General features: G+C 39.4%; 1 protein-coding gene across 1 annotated transcript in view; it reads right to left on the reverse strand.

Annotated features, from left to right (window-relative positions):
* Positions 1-17,192, reverse strand: part of PJA2 (praja ring finger ubiquitin ligase 2) — a 70,052-nt gene that overhangs the window by 5,055 nt on the left and 47,805 nt on the right. The window contains exons 7-9 of the mRNA XM_065923560.1: positions 13,008-13,119; positions 1,150-1,264; positions 639-760 (exon numbers count right to left, since the gene is read on the reverse strand). Of these exons, the coding sequence (XP_065779632.1) occupies positions 639-760; positions 1,150-1,264; positions 13,008-13,119 (349 nt within the window). The remainder of the gene's footprint in view (positions 1-638; positions 761-1,149; positions 1,265-13,007; positions 13,120-17,192) is intronic.

Genomic DNA, 17,192 nt, shown 5'->3' on the forward strand with positions numbered 1-17,192 from the left:
TTGACTACATGGCCTGTGCTATACAGTAAGACCTTGCTGTTTATCCTCATTGTTGGAGATCCCGTCTCGTATTAGCAGAATATCTGTACAATGTTACAGTACTCTGAGTAGTCCCAAAGACTTCCTGGTTTAAGATATTTTTGAAAACATCAAATTTCAGAGATATAATCAAGATCTAATTAGTTTTATCCTAACGTCATTTTCTTATATTGTTTTTTAGAAAATTTTAGTACGTTAAAGGGATTCCCTGATGGCTCAGGTAGTAAAAAATCTGCCTGCAGTGCAGGAGAACCAGGTTCAATCCGTGGGTAGGAAGAGCCCCTGGAGAAGAAAATGGCAACCCACTCGGTATTCTTGCCTGGGAAATCCTATGGACAGAGGCGCCTGGCAGCTACAGTCCATGAAGTCAGAGATGAATACTCCTGAGTGACTCACACTTTCACACTTAGTAAGGTGAAATAGCTTGACATTACCATTAATCTGTAATCATTAACAGGTAGCCAATTTTAAACACTAAGTTAAAAAATATTTTGAGTATGTAGCTAAGTATAACAGGCTTAAAAAACACTATTATCATCATTAACTTGTAGAAGAAACCATTAAAATATTAATTCTAAAAAAGTAAATCTGCAACTCACCTTTTGTAGCCAAATTGAGACACAAGGTTTGTGAAAGAAATGGTGACAGGGTAACTCTGTTGCTATATCATCCTTAATATACTCACTGCAACAGATTGGACAGCACTGCTCCTGACCAATAGCTGAAAACAAATAATGTGATTTATCAATCCCACAAAGTTCTATTTCAATAAAACTGAAATCCAACACATTAACTCATAAATGATAACTACAGAAGATGAAAGAACCAGAATTTGATCAGTTAATTGGCAAATGTATTTCTGCTTAATGCATGACAATTTGGAATTTAATAAACATTGCTTTTGTAGAAAAGTTGACTGGAGAACATTTGTCCCAACCTATCACTTGATAAATTTAAAAATTCCATTAGGTAAGTTTGTCAGAACTAAGTTTCAAAGGAAATCTAATGAAAGTTTCTGACAGTATTTTTATCTTCTATGTGCACTGGTAACATACTTGAATATGCAACATGTCATTTGACACATTTATTAGACATAAACTTTGCTCTTACCAGTGTGATCTTCAAGAACAAGCGTCTCTGGAAGACCATCAATGCTCTCCTTACTGGCTGGTGGATTGGCCACTTCAACATCCACTGCAAGAGACTCTAAGTGTGCCAGGGCAGTCTGAAAATGGAAAGTCATGTCACTTTGTTAGATATACTTTTTAAGCAGCAATGAAAACCATGTTTAAAGGTGTCATCTAAAATCACATCCAGGATTACCCCTCATCCTGTTGGTTTCTCTTCCTGTGGTTCCTGCACTGAACCAAAAATATCATAAACATAGGGGAAAAAACAAATAAACAAACCTATTTCTCACAACAAAAATCTATTTTGTCTCAATAACTATTTGACCATCATACTTATATTTTCAAAACAGTGGTTACCTCTTCTAACTTGTGAGTTTCTGTGTGAGATCAATCACATGAAAGAAAGCAACATTTTGGATAGGTTCAACTGGTGAAAGTAAAACATAGCCAAGGTTACAAGATGTTCAAGGTAGGGAGGCAAATGACGCGCTCCTGAGCGGCAGCATCTACTCCTGGCACAGAGTCCGTGCACCCAGGTTACCAGCTCACTAGCGCTGGCACAACTCCTTTTACTGCACTTGGCAGATACTGCTGTTTTTACAAACCGAAGATTTCCGGCAGCCCTGCCTCAAACCTGTCTATAGTGCCACTTTTTCCAACAGCACTTCTCATTTCATGTCCCTGTGTCACATTTTAGTAGTTCTCACATTTCAAACTTTTTGATTATTATTATATTTGTTACGATGATCTGAGATCAGTGAACTTTGCTGTTACTACTGTGACTCGCTGAAGGCTAAGATAATGGTTAGTATTTTTCAGCAATGTAGTGTTCTTAAATTCAAGTATAAACATTTCTTTAGACATACTGCTACTGCACACTGAATACAGTACAATATAAACCTAACTTTTATGTGCACTGAGAGACCCCAAATTCATGAGGCTCACTTCACTGTAGTGCCCTTGGACTAAATCTGTAACCTCACTGAGACATGCCCGTACTCCCAGTTATCTGGGTTGTGAACTTTATCTAGGGACTCAAATGTCTAGAAAAACTCACTATTCTAAGAAAGACAGGAAGACCAGCAGATCATATGACCATCTAGTAGGAGTCAGTCTCAACCTTTTGTGGCTTGACTAGCCCTTTTGACTACAATTAAGTTAGAACTGTAGACGGGACCTATACTCACAAGATCTAAAAGGCAGAAACAAACCAAATATCTACTGATGAATGAAAGAACAAACTGGTTAGTAAAGGTAAGTATATCATCAAATTCAGAATACTTTGATACTGTAATATGGTAGTATATTAACCATTTTACTGAGTATTAAAGTTAAAGGATGTGGTCATGTATGGATGTGAGAGTTGGACTATAAAGAAAGCTGAGTGCCGAAGAATTGGTGCTTTTGAACTGTGGTGTTGGAGAAGACTCTGGAGAGTCTCCTGGACTGCAAGGAGATCAAACCAGTCAGTCCTAAAGGAGATCAGTCCTGGGTGTTCATTGGAAGGACTGATGCTGAAGCTGAAACTCCAATACTTTGGCCACCTGATGTGAAGAGCTGACTCATTTGAAAAGACGCTGATGCTGGGAAAGATTGAGGGCAAGAGGAGAAGGGGATGACAGAGGATGAGATGGTTGGATGGTATCACCGACTCCATGGACATGGGTTTGGGTGGACTCCAGGAGTTGGTGATGGACAGGGAGGCCTGGCATGCTGTGGCTCATGGGGTCGCAAAGAGTTGGACATGACTGAGCGACTGAACTGAAATGAAGGTTAAAGGATAAGAGTATTAAAAATAAGTATACTACAATAACTTGCTAATGAACACTCAATATACAAAGAGAAACTGGGACATCAAAAACCTAAGTGGGGAATAAAAGGGCAGAGTTTTTTGCATGCAACTGAAGCTGTTACCAGCAAAAAATAAGGTTATTAAGATGTCTTATTTAACCCTCACATAAATCATAAAGCAAAAATCTACATTAGATTTTTGTGTACACAAAATTTTGATAATGAAAAGCAAGTCACAAAGAAGACAACAGGAGAGGGAGAAAGGAGCAAGGGAACTAGAGAAGAGCCAGGCAAGAATGAGTAAGGAAGAATTATAGCTCCTCACCATCCTCCACCCTGGAGCAGGAAATGGCAGCCCACTCCAGTAGTCTTGCCTGCAGAATCCCATGGACAGAGGAGCCTGGTAGGTTATAGTCCACGGGGTCGCAAAGAGTCGGACACGACTGAGTGACTTCACTTTCACTTTACCATTCTCCAATCAAAAGGCACACAGTGGCAAAAGGAGGAAAAGAAGACCCCACTCACACAAGCTACCTACAAGAGACTCACTTCAGCTGTCAGGAAACACACAGCCTCAAAGTAAAGGGATGGAAAAAGATACTCTATTCCAGAGAAACCAAAGACAGGGGCAGCTCTACTTGCATTAGGTAAAAGAAGCTTTAAGCCAAAAACTGTAGTAAGAGGCAAAGAGATTATCATATAAAGAATCAACTCATCAAGAGGATGTAACAATCATAAAAAATATGTACCGAATAATAGAGAACCTAAGCATAGTAAGCAAGTAAAAATAGATCTGAAGGGAGATTAGACAATAGTAAGGTAGTATCAGGGGAGTTCAGGAACTCACTTTCAGAAAAATTACTCAGGCAAAAACCAAAAAGGAAACACTGGACTTGGACTCTACTTTAGGTAAAACAGACCTAACAGACAGATACACAACAGTCCACAAGCAGCAGCAGAACACACATTCTTCTTGGATGCACAGGGAACATTCCTCAGGTTAGATCCTACCTCAAAGCGAGTCTTGACAAATCTGTTAAGACTAAAGTCACACCAACTATTGTTTCTGACCAAAATGGCTAGAAATTAAAAATCAAAAACAGGAAGAAACTGGGAAATTCACAACTATGTGGAAATTAAACAAAACACTTCTGAATAACCAACGGGTTGTACACATGTTCAATATGCCAAAACTTACAGGATGAAGCAAAACCAGATCTAAGGGACGTTTATAACAAAAAAAGTCTACATTAAAAAAACAAAAAAGGAATTACTCAGGCAACCTAACTTTACACATTAAAATTTGTATAGAACCACAAAACACCCTGATCGTGAATAGCCAAAGCAAAGAACAAAGCTGAAGGTACCACATTTCCTGATTTCAAACTATACTATAGAAGTATAGTGACTAAAACAGTATGGAACTGGCATAAACACAGCACACATACCAACGGAACAGAATCAAGAACCCAAAAATAAACCCTGGAAAATACAAGACCTGACAAAGGAGCCAGGAACACTCAGTGGGGAAAGAACAATCTCTCCAATAAATGGAACCGGGAAGATTGAACAACCACATGCAGATGGATGATCACATGCATAAAACTGAATCCCTAGAAGAACTGATGCCTTTGAACTGTGGTGCTGGAGAAGACTCTTGAGAGTACTGTGGACTGCAAGGAACTCATACTAGTCCATCCTAAAGGAAATCAACCCTGACTATTCATTGGAAGGACTGAGCTCAAGTTGAAGCTCCAGTACTCTGGCCACCTGATGTGAAGCGCCGACTCAATGGAAAAGACCCTGATGCTGGGAAAGACTGAAGCTGGGAGAAGAAGGGGACAACGGAAGATGAGATGGTTGGATGGCATCATTGGCTCAACGGACATGGGTTTCAACAAGCTTTGGGAGATGGTAAAAGACAGAGAAGCCTGGTGTGCTGCAGTCCATGGGGTTGTAAAAGTCAGACATGACTCAGTGACTGAACAAGCACCTTGCACCACTCACAGAAAGTTAACCTGACACGGACCAAAGACTTACACCTAAGACCTGAAACAGCAAGCTTCCAGTTATAAGATCAGTCAGTCCTGGGGGTTCGAGGTGGCAAACTGATCACAGGTGACAACACTGCACTATATTCCTGAAATAAGGTGAGGGAGTCAACTTTAAATGCTCTCACCACAGGACAGAAACGGTTATGTGAGGTGGCAGAGGTCAACCACCCTCCCGTGATAATCACTGCACAGCACGTAAGTGTATCAAGTCCACACGCGGCACGCCTTGTGTGCCTGTGTGCCAACTCGCCTCAGTCACGTCGGACTCCGTGCGGCCCCACGGACTGGAGCCCGCCAGGCCCTTCTGGCCATGGGACTCTCCAGGCAAGGACACTGGAGTGGGTTGCCGTGCCATCCTCCAGGGACCATCCCGACCCAGGGACTTTACCACTAGCACCACCTGGGAAGCCCTACAGCCCACCTTAGACCTACACAATGTTACATGTCAGTTATATCCCAATAAAGCTGGAACAATGTGGTACATATACACAGTGGAGTACAATTTAGCATTGAAAAATAAAGGAATTCTGATACACGCTAAAACAAGAATGAACACTGAAGGCATTATGCTAGGTGAAATAGGTCAATCACAGAAGGATAAATACTGTATCCCTGATATGCGGTACCTAAAGTAGTAAAATTCATAGGACAGACAGCAGAACGAAGGCTGCCACAGAATGAGAAGCGGAGGGATGTGGTTATTGTTTATGTACTTAATGCCCCTTAACTGTACACTTAAAAACGGTTAGAATGGTAAATTTTACATTATATGCCTGCTGGGCTTTCTAGGCAGGAACGGGATTCTGCCTGGTGGTTAACACTGTGTTGTCTTGGATGGCAAACATAGTCTTGTATATACTCCTCATAATCCAGCCTAGGTATTTCAGCAACCATCTTTCCAAAAAGAATTTGAGAAGACTTACAACAGAGTATAGGGCCAAGGCCAAAGCAAAGTCAGGACTGATAAAAGAAAAAGCAAAGAAAGCTTTTTTGTGAAAGTTAATAAACACAGTTAATGACACTGAACCCCAAGTTTGACTCTGGATATGCAGGCAGTTACTGCAAAAAGAAAACCAGTGTGCCAGTAATAGAATTATTGCCTCTCAGCTCCAAATTCACCTTTATTTCCATTCTGTGAAAACAGATCTGGGCCTTTTAAATATTCTTCCTTTGTCACAGGTCAGTCAGTAGAGGCTGCTGTAGAGACAGGAGGAAGGGACTGCTGCTTAGTTCCAGCGGGCTTGCCCCGGGCAGAGCGGAAGACTTCCTGTCTCTACCCTTACCCTGGCATCTGCACCACAGGGCTTCTGCCCCGCTCCTGCAGTGACAGGCTTCCCTAGCACCTGGCCCCAGAAGCACACGCACTCTCCCAGTGCCTCACAGCTGCAGGGTAAGGTGGCCAGCAGCCCCCCGGCACTCGTCGTGGGTGGCTTTATAGTAGGAGTGCTTCCAGTCAGTCATTTCCCTGGGAACAGCTTCTCGAGCACTCCAAAGCCAGATTTTTGCCAAAAACCAGAGGGCAGATTTCCAGCAAGCTCTGCCAGCCTAGCAGTACAAACACTTGTCTAAGAACCATGGTTGCGTCCTCTTCAACACTGTCTGGATCTTAACCCTGGGGGCAGAGAGGTAGAGTGCTTCATCTCAGCCCTAAGGCTATCCCTTCAGTCTGCTATTCCTATATTCTTCAGAATTCACTTTACTCGGGCTTCCCAGGTGGCACAGTGGTAAAGAATGTGCCTGGCAACGCAAGAGACACAGGAGAAGTGGGTTTGATCCCTGGGTCAGGAAGATCCCCTGGATAAGGAAATGGCAACCCGCTCCAGTGTTCTTGCCTGGAGAACCCCATGGACAGAGGAGCCTGGCAGGCTACAGTCCACGGGGTCACACAGAGTCAGAAACAATCAAGTACACACACATGCAGCCTTGTCCTGTTCAAATTACTGTTTTCTCTCCTGTGACTGAGCCCAGACTGACAGAACTGGTGTCAGGCACGACTCCATGAAGCAAGAATGGGACTGGTGTGGCGGCATCTTTCAGCTTGAGCTCAGCGCTGAGCTCCTTACCAACTGGAGCGGGATGCTCTCAAAGCACAGGCTGCGGTGACACCAAAATTAAACTATCTGTGGTGGAATGCAACGAAGTGCCAACTGAGGCACGTCTTGGGAACCCAGCTGTCTGCCCCACCTGACCTTATGGCAGTAACAATGACTATATAAGCTGTGACGTGTGATGGACCCTTCTGAATGTCCCTGCAGGCTCACAAGGAGAAAAGGACAAACCTGGGCCTACTAACTTTCAAAGGGAAGCACAGTATGAGAACCAGAGTGTGCCCATGATGGCCCTGGAAAAAGATGTCTTATTTCTGAAAATCAAACATACATTTCAAATTAATTCTAAGTCTTGTCAAGTTTCTCAAAAATTGTACCACTGACTGGTTAAAAAACAGGATTCTAAAACTCAGAACAAGGATATGTGGCTGAATTCAGATGTAACGGTTTGAATCCTCATGTCACTCTGAGGGTCCTTTACCAGCAGGAGCAGCTGACCATCCACAAACCACTTCCCTCTACTTGAAAACCCTGGGGTAACTGCCTACAGAGCGCTCATCTCTCAGAGCGCCCACCCCAACAATGAAGTTACCAGAGGACTAGAGCAGCCAGAAAAGGCAAGATGACTGAGGACACGAGACTCCTGAGAAATGCAGGCTTGGGTCCCACCCCAAAGCAAAGAGTCCTAACCAGGTAGATCCTTGCTGAAGAAAGGGAAAATAAGGAAAAAGGACAATGTATCAATTACAGCCTGTGACCAAACACAGAAAGAAGGACTAGTGACTTTGCAGATTTTCTATCTGCTTGTTATATGTGTATGTTTATCTGCATCTACTAACCATTTTTTCCATCCTTCCCATTTTTATTTTATACAACAATCAACTTTACAATTTAATCTTTATGTAAAAGAACACATGATTGACTTAACTTGTGGAATCATTAACATAGCCAGCAATGAATGCGATGACTCTTGGGGCTCTTCATCTGCTCATCGGGGGAAAGAGTGAAAACTTCTGTTGCATCCCGTTAGACAGAAACATAACTGTTGTGTATTGGATGGGAGTTCAAATGTTTGCTGAAAGGGGTATACAGAGTCCAAGCAGTCAAAGATACATGGGCTGTTCCTATGACCAACTATCATTTCTCGGGTCTAGATTCACTACTTCTACGAGCTCTGTGAGGATGGGTCTGGGCTGTTTACGTACTTTCCCTCCTGACAGCTATCATGAGAATGCTGACGAGCCCGCGGTACAGGGAAAGGCCTTGGCTCCGGATCCTTGTGAGAAGCCTGACCAGCTTCTGGGGCACCAACAGCCTTCTCTAGCAGCAGATTCCTGTAGTGAACACAGTTTCTCTTGCACCCAGCTCTTGCAGGGCATGCGGCCAGTAGGTTTCCTCAGCCCCCACCACGGACAGAGCGTTCTAGGCAGACATCACCCTCCAGGGCTGATCTTCCCCGAGTTCTGCCAGCCGAGGACCACAGTGACTTCTCTGCTATTCACTGAGCCACGGCTGTGCCGTCTCCACCAAGGTGTGGATCCCAGACACGGAGCAAAGTGCGAACTCTTCCGTGGGTGGTCCTGGGTGCTGGTTGCTCTTTGTGTGTGCTTTTTCTATATTCTTTAGAACGATCTTTGTTACTAAACACTCCCCTTTCATTCTAATCCCTTTTTATAGTGATTTTTACATATATTGAAATCTCAGGTATTTATTAGTACTACAAATATGCAGGCATCAGAAAGGAATAATTAACCCATTGACACAAACATGTATTAAAGCATAGTTAACCTGAAATAACCTCCCCAAATGGACCTTCCTATAAATAGTATCCCTTCTTTTTGTTTATGTATAGCACAGATGAGTTCTCTTTATATTAAAACTTTCCCATAAAGAGATAGGGAAATGGAAAGTTAGAGGCTGCTACTTGTCTCTTCTTTCTCATGAGTAACTACAGCTGCAATCATGAATGTCCTTCAATTCCCTATGTACTTCTCAAGGTAAACTCTGCAAGAACTCATCTGTAAATTTCAATATATGTAAAAGTAATTTATTGTCTTGGCACTTACATATATTTAAGATGATCTGGGGTCACTTATAAGCAACAAGGGCAAGAAAGACCACTTTATAGCCACTGCTGTGAAAATCCATAAAAATCTGTCTACACCTAGTACAGTATATATTCAAATGTTAGTCCAAGTGTCAGAAAGACAACTGGACGGCCTAAACAGCCTTAAAGCAGCACAATCCTTTGTTAGCACAGAATCTAGTTTCTAAAGAATAAAATAATTTAGTTTTTAAAGAATGAAGACTTATACCAAATGATTTATTATGGACTTTGAATGACCACTAATTCCAGACTTGTTGGATGATTAACACTTGGCTGACTGATAATTTGAAGGCATTTTTGAATACAGCCATTTACTGAGAGCTTGTGACAGCACCAGGTATTTTGCTACATTCAAAATTTTGTTATTCTCATTTTGTAGATGAGGACCTACAACTTAAAGAGGCTAAGTCAACTATCCAAGGTTACATTGCCTAAAAGAATCACTCTAACTCAGAAGTCTATGTGTTTATCTCATTTACTATCTTTCTAAGGCCTACACCCCAGTGTATATAAGTGCTCTGTAAAACTGTAAAGATTTTCCTCAGGTCTTAAGGGTATGGAGAGTCTTAAGAGACCAAATTTCAATTAACTTTCTTATGTAATCTTTCTTCAAAGGAATCTGCCTAACAATGCACCTCCAATCACAGTATCATGCTGGCTCTCCTACTCCACATTCCTGTTTTATACTCACCTTTTTTTCCACTTTATAATAAAAGCATACTTCTTTCCCATTCAGAGGGCAATCTGAAATAGTGGTGTCAAACTGAACTATAATGACTGAAAAACAAATCTCTGTGGATGACTTCCAATTTTCCACTTTCAAAAAAAAACCGAAGGAGGCTCTCAACAAGCTTTGGGGATTTTGGCAAATACCTCAGAAGAATTCAGTGGCAGTGCTATGATAAATTCCGCCCATCCCTTCCAACTGATTTATCTGAATAAGGTTTCTCAACCTTCATTCATAAAGATGAAAAGTAGAAATGAAGTTCATGCTGACTTATGCCTCATTCTATAAGTAAGTAAAATTCACTCAATCAGGAAGGATAAAAAAGGCCTCCATGTCATTAAGAGATGCATTTCTAATGAAAGTTTACTTTATGTTTAAGTAATTATATATAAAATTTGTATATAAATTTGTTCTTGATCAGTAGATACCACAAACAACTTTAACTTAATCTACATCAGTTTTTTTTACATTTAAATTCCTGAAGATATTTTTACTGCAAACTGGTATAATAGGTTAAATAATATTACTTAGGTTTTATGCTAAAAATCTTGAGATGTCAGTGCCAAGGTGTACAAAGGAATACTTAAATTTTGGGGAGACTGAGTAAAAAGTTTTAATACCACTGCTTCAAATAGTTAAAAATCTTAAGTATTTTGCCCTATTTCTCACTCAAATCTGAGAAAGATATGAGGAAAATGTTCATTGCCAATATATTAACCAATAGCTACTAAGCAAAAAGAAAGGTCAGTCTAGTGTTGAAAAAATAACAGAAATGAAAACAACCACTGCCAAAGAGAGATAGTGTTGCTAAGGAAACAAAAACAAAGTGCTCAGTTTGTCTTATTATTCACACTTGTTTTTCACTTATTTGCAAAATGTTAGTGTTAAATCTAAAAGGAAAAATCCTAAATTATAAATTATTTCAGTTCATTTTTCAAAATGATTAAATAAGTATATGCTAGACTTAGACAAATAAAGATTTCTAGAGACTGACAGGAAGAAGGAACTGTATTGGTTCTCTAGGAGTGAAACATGTTTCAGTCAAATCCAAATAAAATAAAGCTGAGCACTAAATCTGAAGACGCGGTTATGCTGTGGGGAAGGGAGACATTTAATGCCGCTAACCTGAAACACAGGTAGGTAAGAATGACAGAGTGCGCACAGCCACGGGGCCCCAAGAGCAGAGGGCGGCAGTCAGAGTCTAAGCTCCCTGGACGTGCGGTGCTCTTTCCTGCCTCCTGTCTTTGCCGCGCGGCTAGTGCCTTTACTCAGCATGACCCTCATGACAAGCCTCTCTGGCTCTTCTTTCAAGATGCCAAACGACACATTTCTCATCAATAACAAGCAATAAAGTTTTTAATTTCCAAAACTTCTTTCTAAAGATATTACCACATTGTAGGAGATCATAAACCACTAGCATAATGGGAAAAAAACTATCTAAGCACTGCAAAACCAGACTCTAATACTGATGTATTCCATGTGGTCACTTAAAATTTGTTTAACTCAAGGAAGTTAGTAATCTTTAATCTTTATATATTCTATTTCTGATGCAAGGTATCACGCTGTGCCACTGTTTTCGTGTCAGCATTTGGCAAGGCAAGTTATATAACCTGGGAAAAGTTCTAAGAATATATAATTCTGCCTCATGATGTTCTAACTTTTCTTCTAATATATAGTATTTCCCCCCCTCCAAGTTTTACTGCAATATAATTGATATACAGTACCATGTAAATTTGATGCATATAGCATGATGATTTGACATAGATTACTTTATGAAACCATTATCCCAAGAAGTCTAGTCAACACCCATCATCTCAATAGATGAAAAATTTAAAGAAACAGAAAAAAATTATTTCCTTGTAATGAGAAATCATAAGATTTACCCTCTTAACAATCTTCACATATAATGTTAATATACAGCAGTGTTAACTATATGTATCATGTTGTACATACATCTCCAGCAGTCACTCATCATGTAACGGGGAATCTGTGCTTCTGACTCTTCCCCGCAACCCCTTGCCTCTAGTAACCACAAACCTCATCTCTTTTCCTGAGTTTGCTTGTTTTCAATATATAATTGACCTACAACAGGGTATTAGTTCATTAGTACACTACCAACATAGTGACTGGGTATTTCTATACATTTCAAAATGACCACCATGATATGTAAGATTTCTGCTATGATCACTTTGAGGAAAACATACAATACAAAGAGTAACTAAGAACAATGATCTCCATGGGAGATTACACACACCTCAGTGGCACCAAAGCAGTACACGAGAGGTAACTTTTATGTGTACACATGCATGTGGGCGTGCATATGTGTAGGTACACAGGTCTGTCTCTTTCTGTTACCTACTTTACAAATCTAATCTCATGAGATTTCAAGATACAATTACAGTGTTCCTGAAAGTTCTCTCAGGAACTTTTTGTTCTTTTACTTTTGACTCACTCATGTTATTACTATTCTTCCACTGGAAATCACTATGGAGACTGATTAAAAGACTTCTTAACAATGACATTCACTGGTGCAATGCCAGTCCCCAAACATGAAAAAGCTTGGGCTTTGGATCACAGGCACATACAATTTTGAAGAAGCTATTTGTGTTTTGGTCAAACAAAGCAAAGAAGGCAAGACAAATAGGTACCAAATGTGCCATGTTTATGAACCTGTGTACGGGTGTGGGGATGAGGGGGAGTAAATTTTCCAACTGCATTAAGCAGCTAGATACATTCAGAAGCCATACAAACCAAAAAAGGGAAGTAATTTGAAATATATTTTTAGATATCTTTAATTTAACAAATAAACTTGTGCGTACGTGTGTAAAAAATTTCAGATTCACAGACCTGTATAATTCAACAGAGGAAGTGTATTTCCTAAATGTAAACAAATACTATATTCTGCAGTAGATACTGGAGAATACTGTAATTTTAGGCAAATGGGCAGGATGCCAAGTATAATTTATATACACACTGAACCACCACTTGGTAACTGTTATTATATTGGCAAGAAAATTATTCACCTTTTCTTAAAAGCAGTTTAGAAAAATCTTTAATTTTTATCACTGTGCATCCCACCAACCACATATGGGTACCAGAGGACTAAAATACCTCCATAGCCTGGGCTAGGCGCTCTTCCAGCGCCATGTAAGTGAGGAACTGAGGATCCACGTAAGAAATAGCTTCAGCAACTCCGAGTCCATCTGCGAAGCCATCAAACAAGCTGGGGGAAATAAAGTACAACCGTGATTTGGGAAACCTTTATAGTGAAGACATAATTATATACTAGCATACTGACAAGCCAATAAATACACAAGCAGAAAACCTTAAGAAGAGCCCAACAGAAAGTTAAATGCTAGGTGTAAGGAGTTAAGATACCATTCTCATCCCTAACAGGCTGCCACACTCACTGCACAAAGTTTTAAGAAAATTCTCTACTGTTTCTAGTTCTAGTTCTGGGAACTGTGTATGGCTGGGATAAAGGTAATACTTTTTCTCTACTAATTCTTTCCCATGTCTTCCCCCTTTAGTTTGGTTTTCAATTTAAATTTTGGTGAGAACATGATAAGAATTACTCCGTCTATTTTAATTCTATCATTGTTCAAAGCCTTTTTCTTCCCTTACCTTGTACTGCTTAATCACTCTGGGCTTAAGAATACTTTATTTTCTCAAGTTTTTCTCATTAATTTATCTTTTATTTTTCTAAGGACTAGCGTTTCTCCCTTACCATTCAGTTTGAAAAAGGTCTGAGCTCCTAACTGTTCACTTCTATTACTCTGAAGGGTTGTAAGCCACTTGAAGACAATATTATGTCTTAATTTGGTTCTCATCTTCTCCCCTCCACCTTTATATATATATACAGATTCCTCCCTTTCCTCCAGTCTTGGAAATACTAAATACTCCAAGATTCAGAAAACATAAGATATCCTCAGTCATCTTTCTAAATCTTGTTCCGCTGGAATTCCATCCCTTCAATTATCCTTTCTGCAGATAATTCGTAAGCCTCTACCTAATTTCCAAACTCTCTCTTGAGTTCTTGACCTATATTTTTAGTTTTCTGTGGGGCACTTTACCTCAATGAACTCCTACTACCTCGAATTCAACATCTCCAAAACTGGGCTTATTTTGTCTAGTTAAAGACAAGCTTCTGTTGACCTCCGCATTCCTATCAGAAACTGAGTATCACAGTCAATAACACCCAGTTACTTATGCTAGCTCAAAATAGTTATGATGTGCCTCTGTGCCTCCATTAAAATTACAAATCTAAACTGCCCAGAGATCTAAATTATTTCTGTGAAGAATATATTAAAGCTTAGTAGTATCTAGAAATCAGCAGACATCATACGGTACAAAAGGAATGGGCATTTTCATACAATCACAGATTCTAGAATTAGAATTAAAACTTAAGATTACCAAATCCAACGTCCTTTGCAATATTAACTCCTTCATCTATCAGTGAGATACAGGGCAGAGAGGAAGAATGTTGGAGTCAGACAGATAGGAATTTAATGTCACAGTTAACTGAACTATTGTTAAAGAGTATGAAATTTTTATTTGGTTGTTACTGTTTATCTATAAAACAAATTAAATGAGTAAATGCACACAGGTGCTGTGCAGAGATGGCACCAGATGAGGTGTTCAAGAAACAGCAGAACCACTTCCTCCATGCAGGAAACATACAGCTTTCTAAGCAGGCGCGTGGAATAGGAGACCCCTCACTAGAAGTCTGAATTAAGTGCTCTAGTTCTGCCTGCTGAAGTAACACAAGCTATGTCCACTTTCCTCTTTCAAGTGATGAGAATCAACTATCCCCTAACAATTCTTTTCGTGTCTAAGCTAAACAAATCTAGACACTCAGAGCATAATTTGGTTGTAATCTGGTAACTGAGGAATGATCAGCGAACATTAAACATTCCAGTATTGTTCACTTGGTAAACACCATGGTAATAACTGTCTCAGTAAGAACCACCAAGGACACCAGAACCAGTAGTTTGAGAGGAAACAGGTTATCTTCCCACCCGATGCTTATTTAATTATAAAGGTAAAAATGACAACCATACAGTGATGAGATCTGAGAGACAGTACCTTCACCAAGTGATCAGAATTAATATCATCCTGGGACAATCCAACACCACGTGCCTTCTGAAATGCACTGAGAACAGAACACTGCTTCTATGGTATGCCTGCTAACATCGTACAACTCAAATCTAACTATGTCCTCAGACAGAGAACAGAACACTGCTTCTGTGGTATGCCTGCTAACACTGTACAACTCAAATCTAACTATGTCATCAGACAGAATTAACCTAAAAGTCATTCTACAAAATAAACGGCCTGCACTTTTAAAAATACCAAATTCATAAAAAAACAAAGACTGAGGAAATGTTTCAGATTAAAAGAAACTAAAGAAAACATGTTAACTAACATACCTTGGACTGCATCAGAAAAAAATTGCTCAAATGGCATTAGTGGGGCAATTATAGATATTTGAATAGTTCTGTAGATTAGAATAGTACTTGTATCAGTGTTGATTTTCTGACTTTTACAATTTTACTGTATTATATAAGAAAATGTTCCCATTTTAATGAAATTCATTCTAGGTGATTTATAAGTAAAGAGGCAATCATGTTTGCAACTTACTAAATGCATCAGAAAAAAATATAAATAAAGGAAAGAATGGCAACATGAATGTGGTAAATGTTAATATTTACAGAATCTTAGTGAAAGGTATATGCGAATTTTCTGTACTGCTGTTTGCCATTTTTCTGTAACTCTGAAATAATTTCAAGAGTTTTAAAAATTCTACTCGTAAACCATGATTATAGCCATAAAGAATTTCTCACACTCTAATTAGGTTAATTATTATGCCTCAACTTCTTATTAGTTGATTATTAAAAAATAATAATTGCAACCCAATTTCTAACCAAGAGAAAGCTTAAATTGTTATCAAAGAATAAATAGATGGTACATTTGGGATGTGTCTAAATCTAAAATCTGTGTTTTCTCCACATCAACTCCTGCCACACAAATCCACGAAATAGTCTCTGGTTATTTCTGCGAGTTAATGAAAACAAACAAACAAGCAAACTTTTGATAGAGGATTTTTTCCATTTTCCTTTAAGCTAAAATGAAAAATCAAAAGGCTTTAATTTTTTTTTCTATGCAAAGGCAAAACTGAAAAAAAAAAAGTGTTGAATTTTGGAGTTACATAAGAATTGTTGCTGTTCACCATGGCTATTCCTTTAAGATGCCAAAATGACATGCTACTTTAATGTGAAAATCAAACCATATTTTTACCTTATCAACATTTAGCTACTACCACATAAACCAAACAGAATACCACCAAAGCAAATAATGTGTGGCCATATTTAGACAAAATTCAGAACAATAACTTCAAAAATTTTGTCTTAAAAATCAATGCTAAATTGTTTTCCATATTAAAAAAAAAAAAAAACTACTTTGAAGCTTCATAATTTGGGGAGCAATCAGTAATGTCTTTACAATCTTAACACAATAGCCATATCCAGAACAATGATCAGTGAATTAGAACCTTTCAAATTTAAGTTGAAATTCATTCAATAAAGACCTCAATCATTTCTTCAAATTTTTATGGGAAACCTTTTTTGAAGGTTATTTAGAAATATATATATATATCAAGATCTTAAAAAAAATCACGTTAGTAATATCACCTCTTATTAACCTGTCCTAAGGAAACAACCTGATGTACAGACCACGTTTTACGGGTGACAAATTTACTGCACTATTCAACAAGGAAATCATCAAGCAAATGTTAGTGCCTCTGTAGGATGGAGCATTTATACAGTGTTTCTCCTATGCCATGCAGAGACGATGCTGAGCAGACAACCCTGCTGAGCACTGTCTGGGATGGCTGTGCGTGATGTCCTCAGGAAACACGGCAGGACGAACAAGCTCAGAAACAGGGGAGTGGGCAGAATGAAGGAGGGACGAAACCAAGGGCGTGCTCAAGGTCACGGACGAGGACTAGATCAGGTCACTGACTCCATTATGCTTGGGGAGACAGGACATGGGCCTCTGAAGAGTCTTTAGGATGAGTTACAAGCTAACTGTGTGGCTGTGAGGAAGCCCCACTTCTGCTTCTGTAGCAGGGTCACTACGGTCTGCTCTGATTCTTCCCCTGGGGAGCGAGAGAGATCAGCAAGGAGAGTCATACAGACACCGAGTTTCGTGTCTGGAACAATTTAGAGAAGTACAAAGAAAAACATTCAGAAAGGGAAACCGAAGCCACAGAGAAGGCCCTAAAAATGTATTATCAGG

Source organism: Muntiacus reevesi, chromosome 1 (genome assembly GCF_963930625.1).
Source record: "Muntiacus reevesi chromosome 1, mMunRee1.1, whole genome shotgun sequence".
Taxonomy (NCBI): domain Eukaryota; kingdom Metazoa; phylum Chordata; class Mammalia; order Artiodactyla; family Cervidae; genus Muntiacus; species Muntiacus reevesi.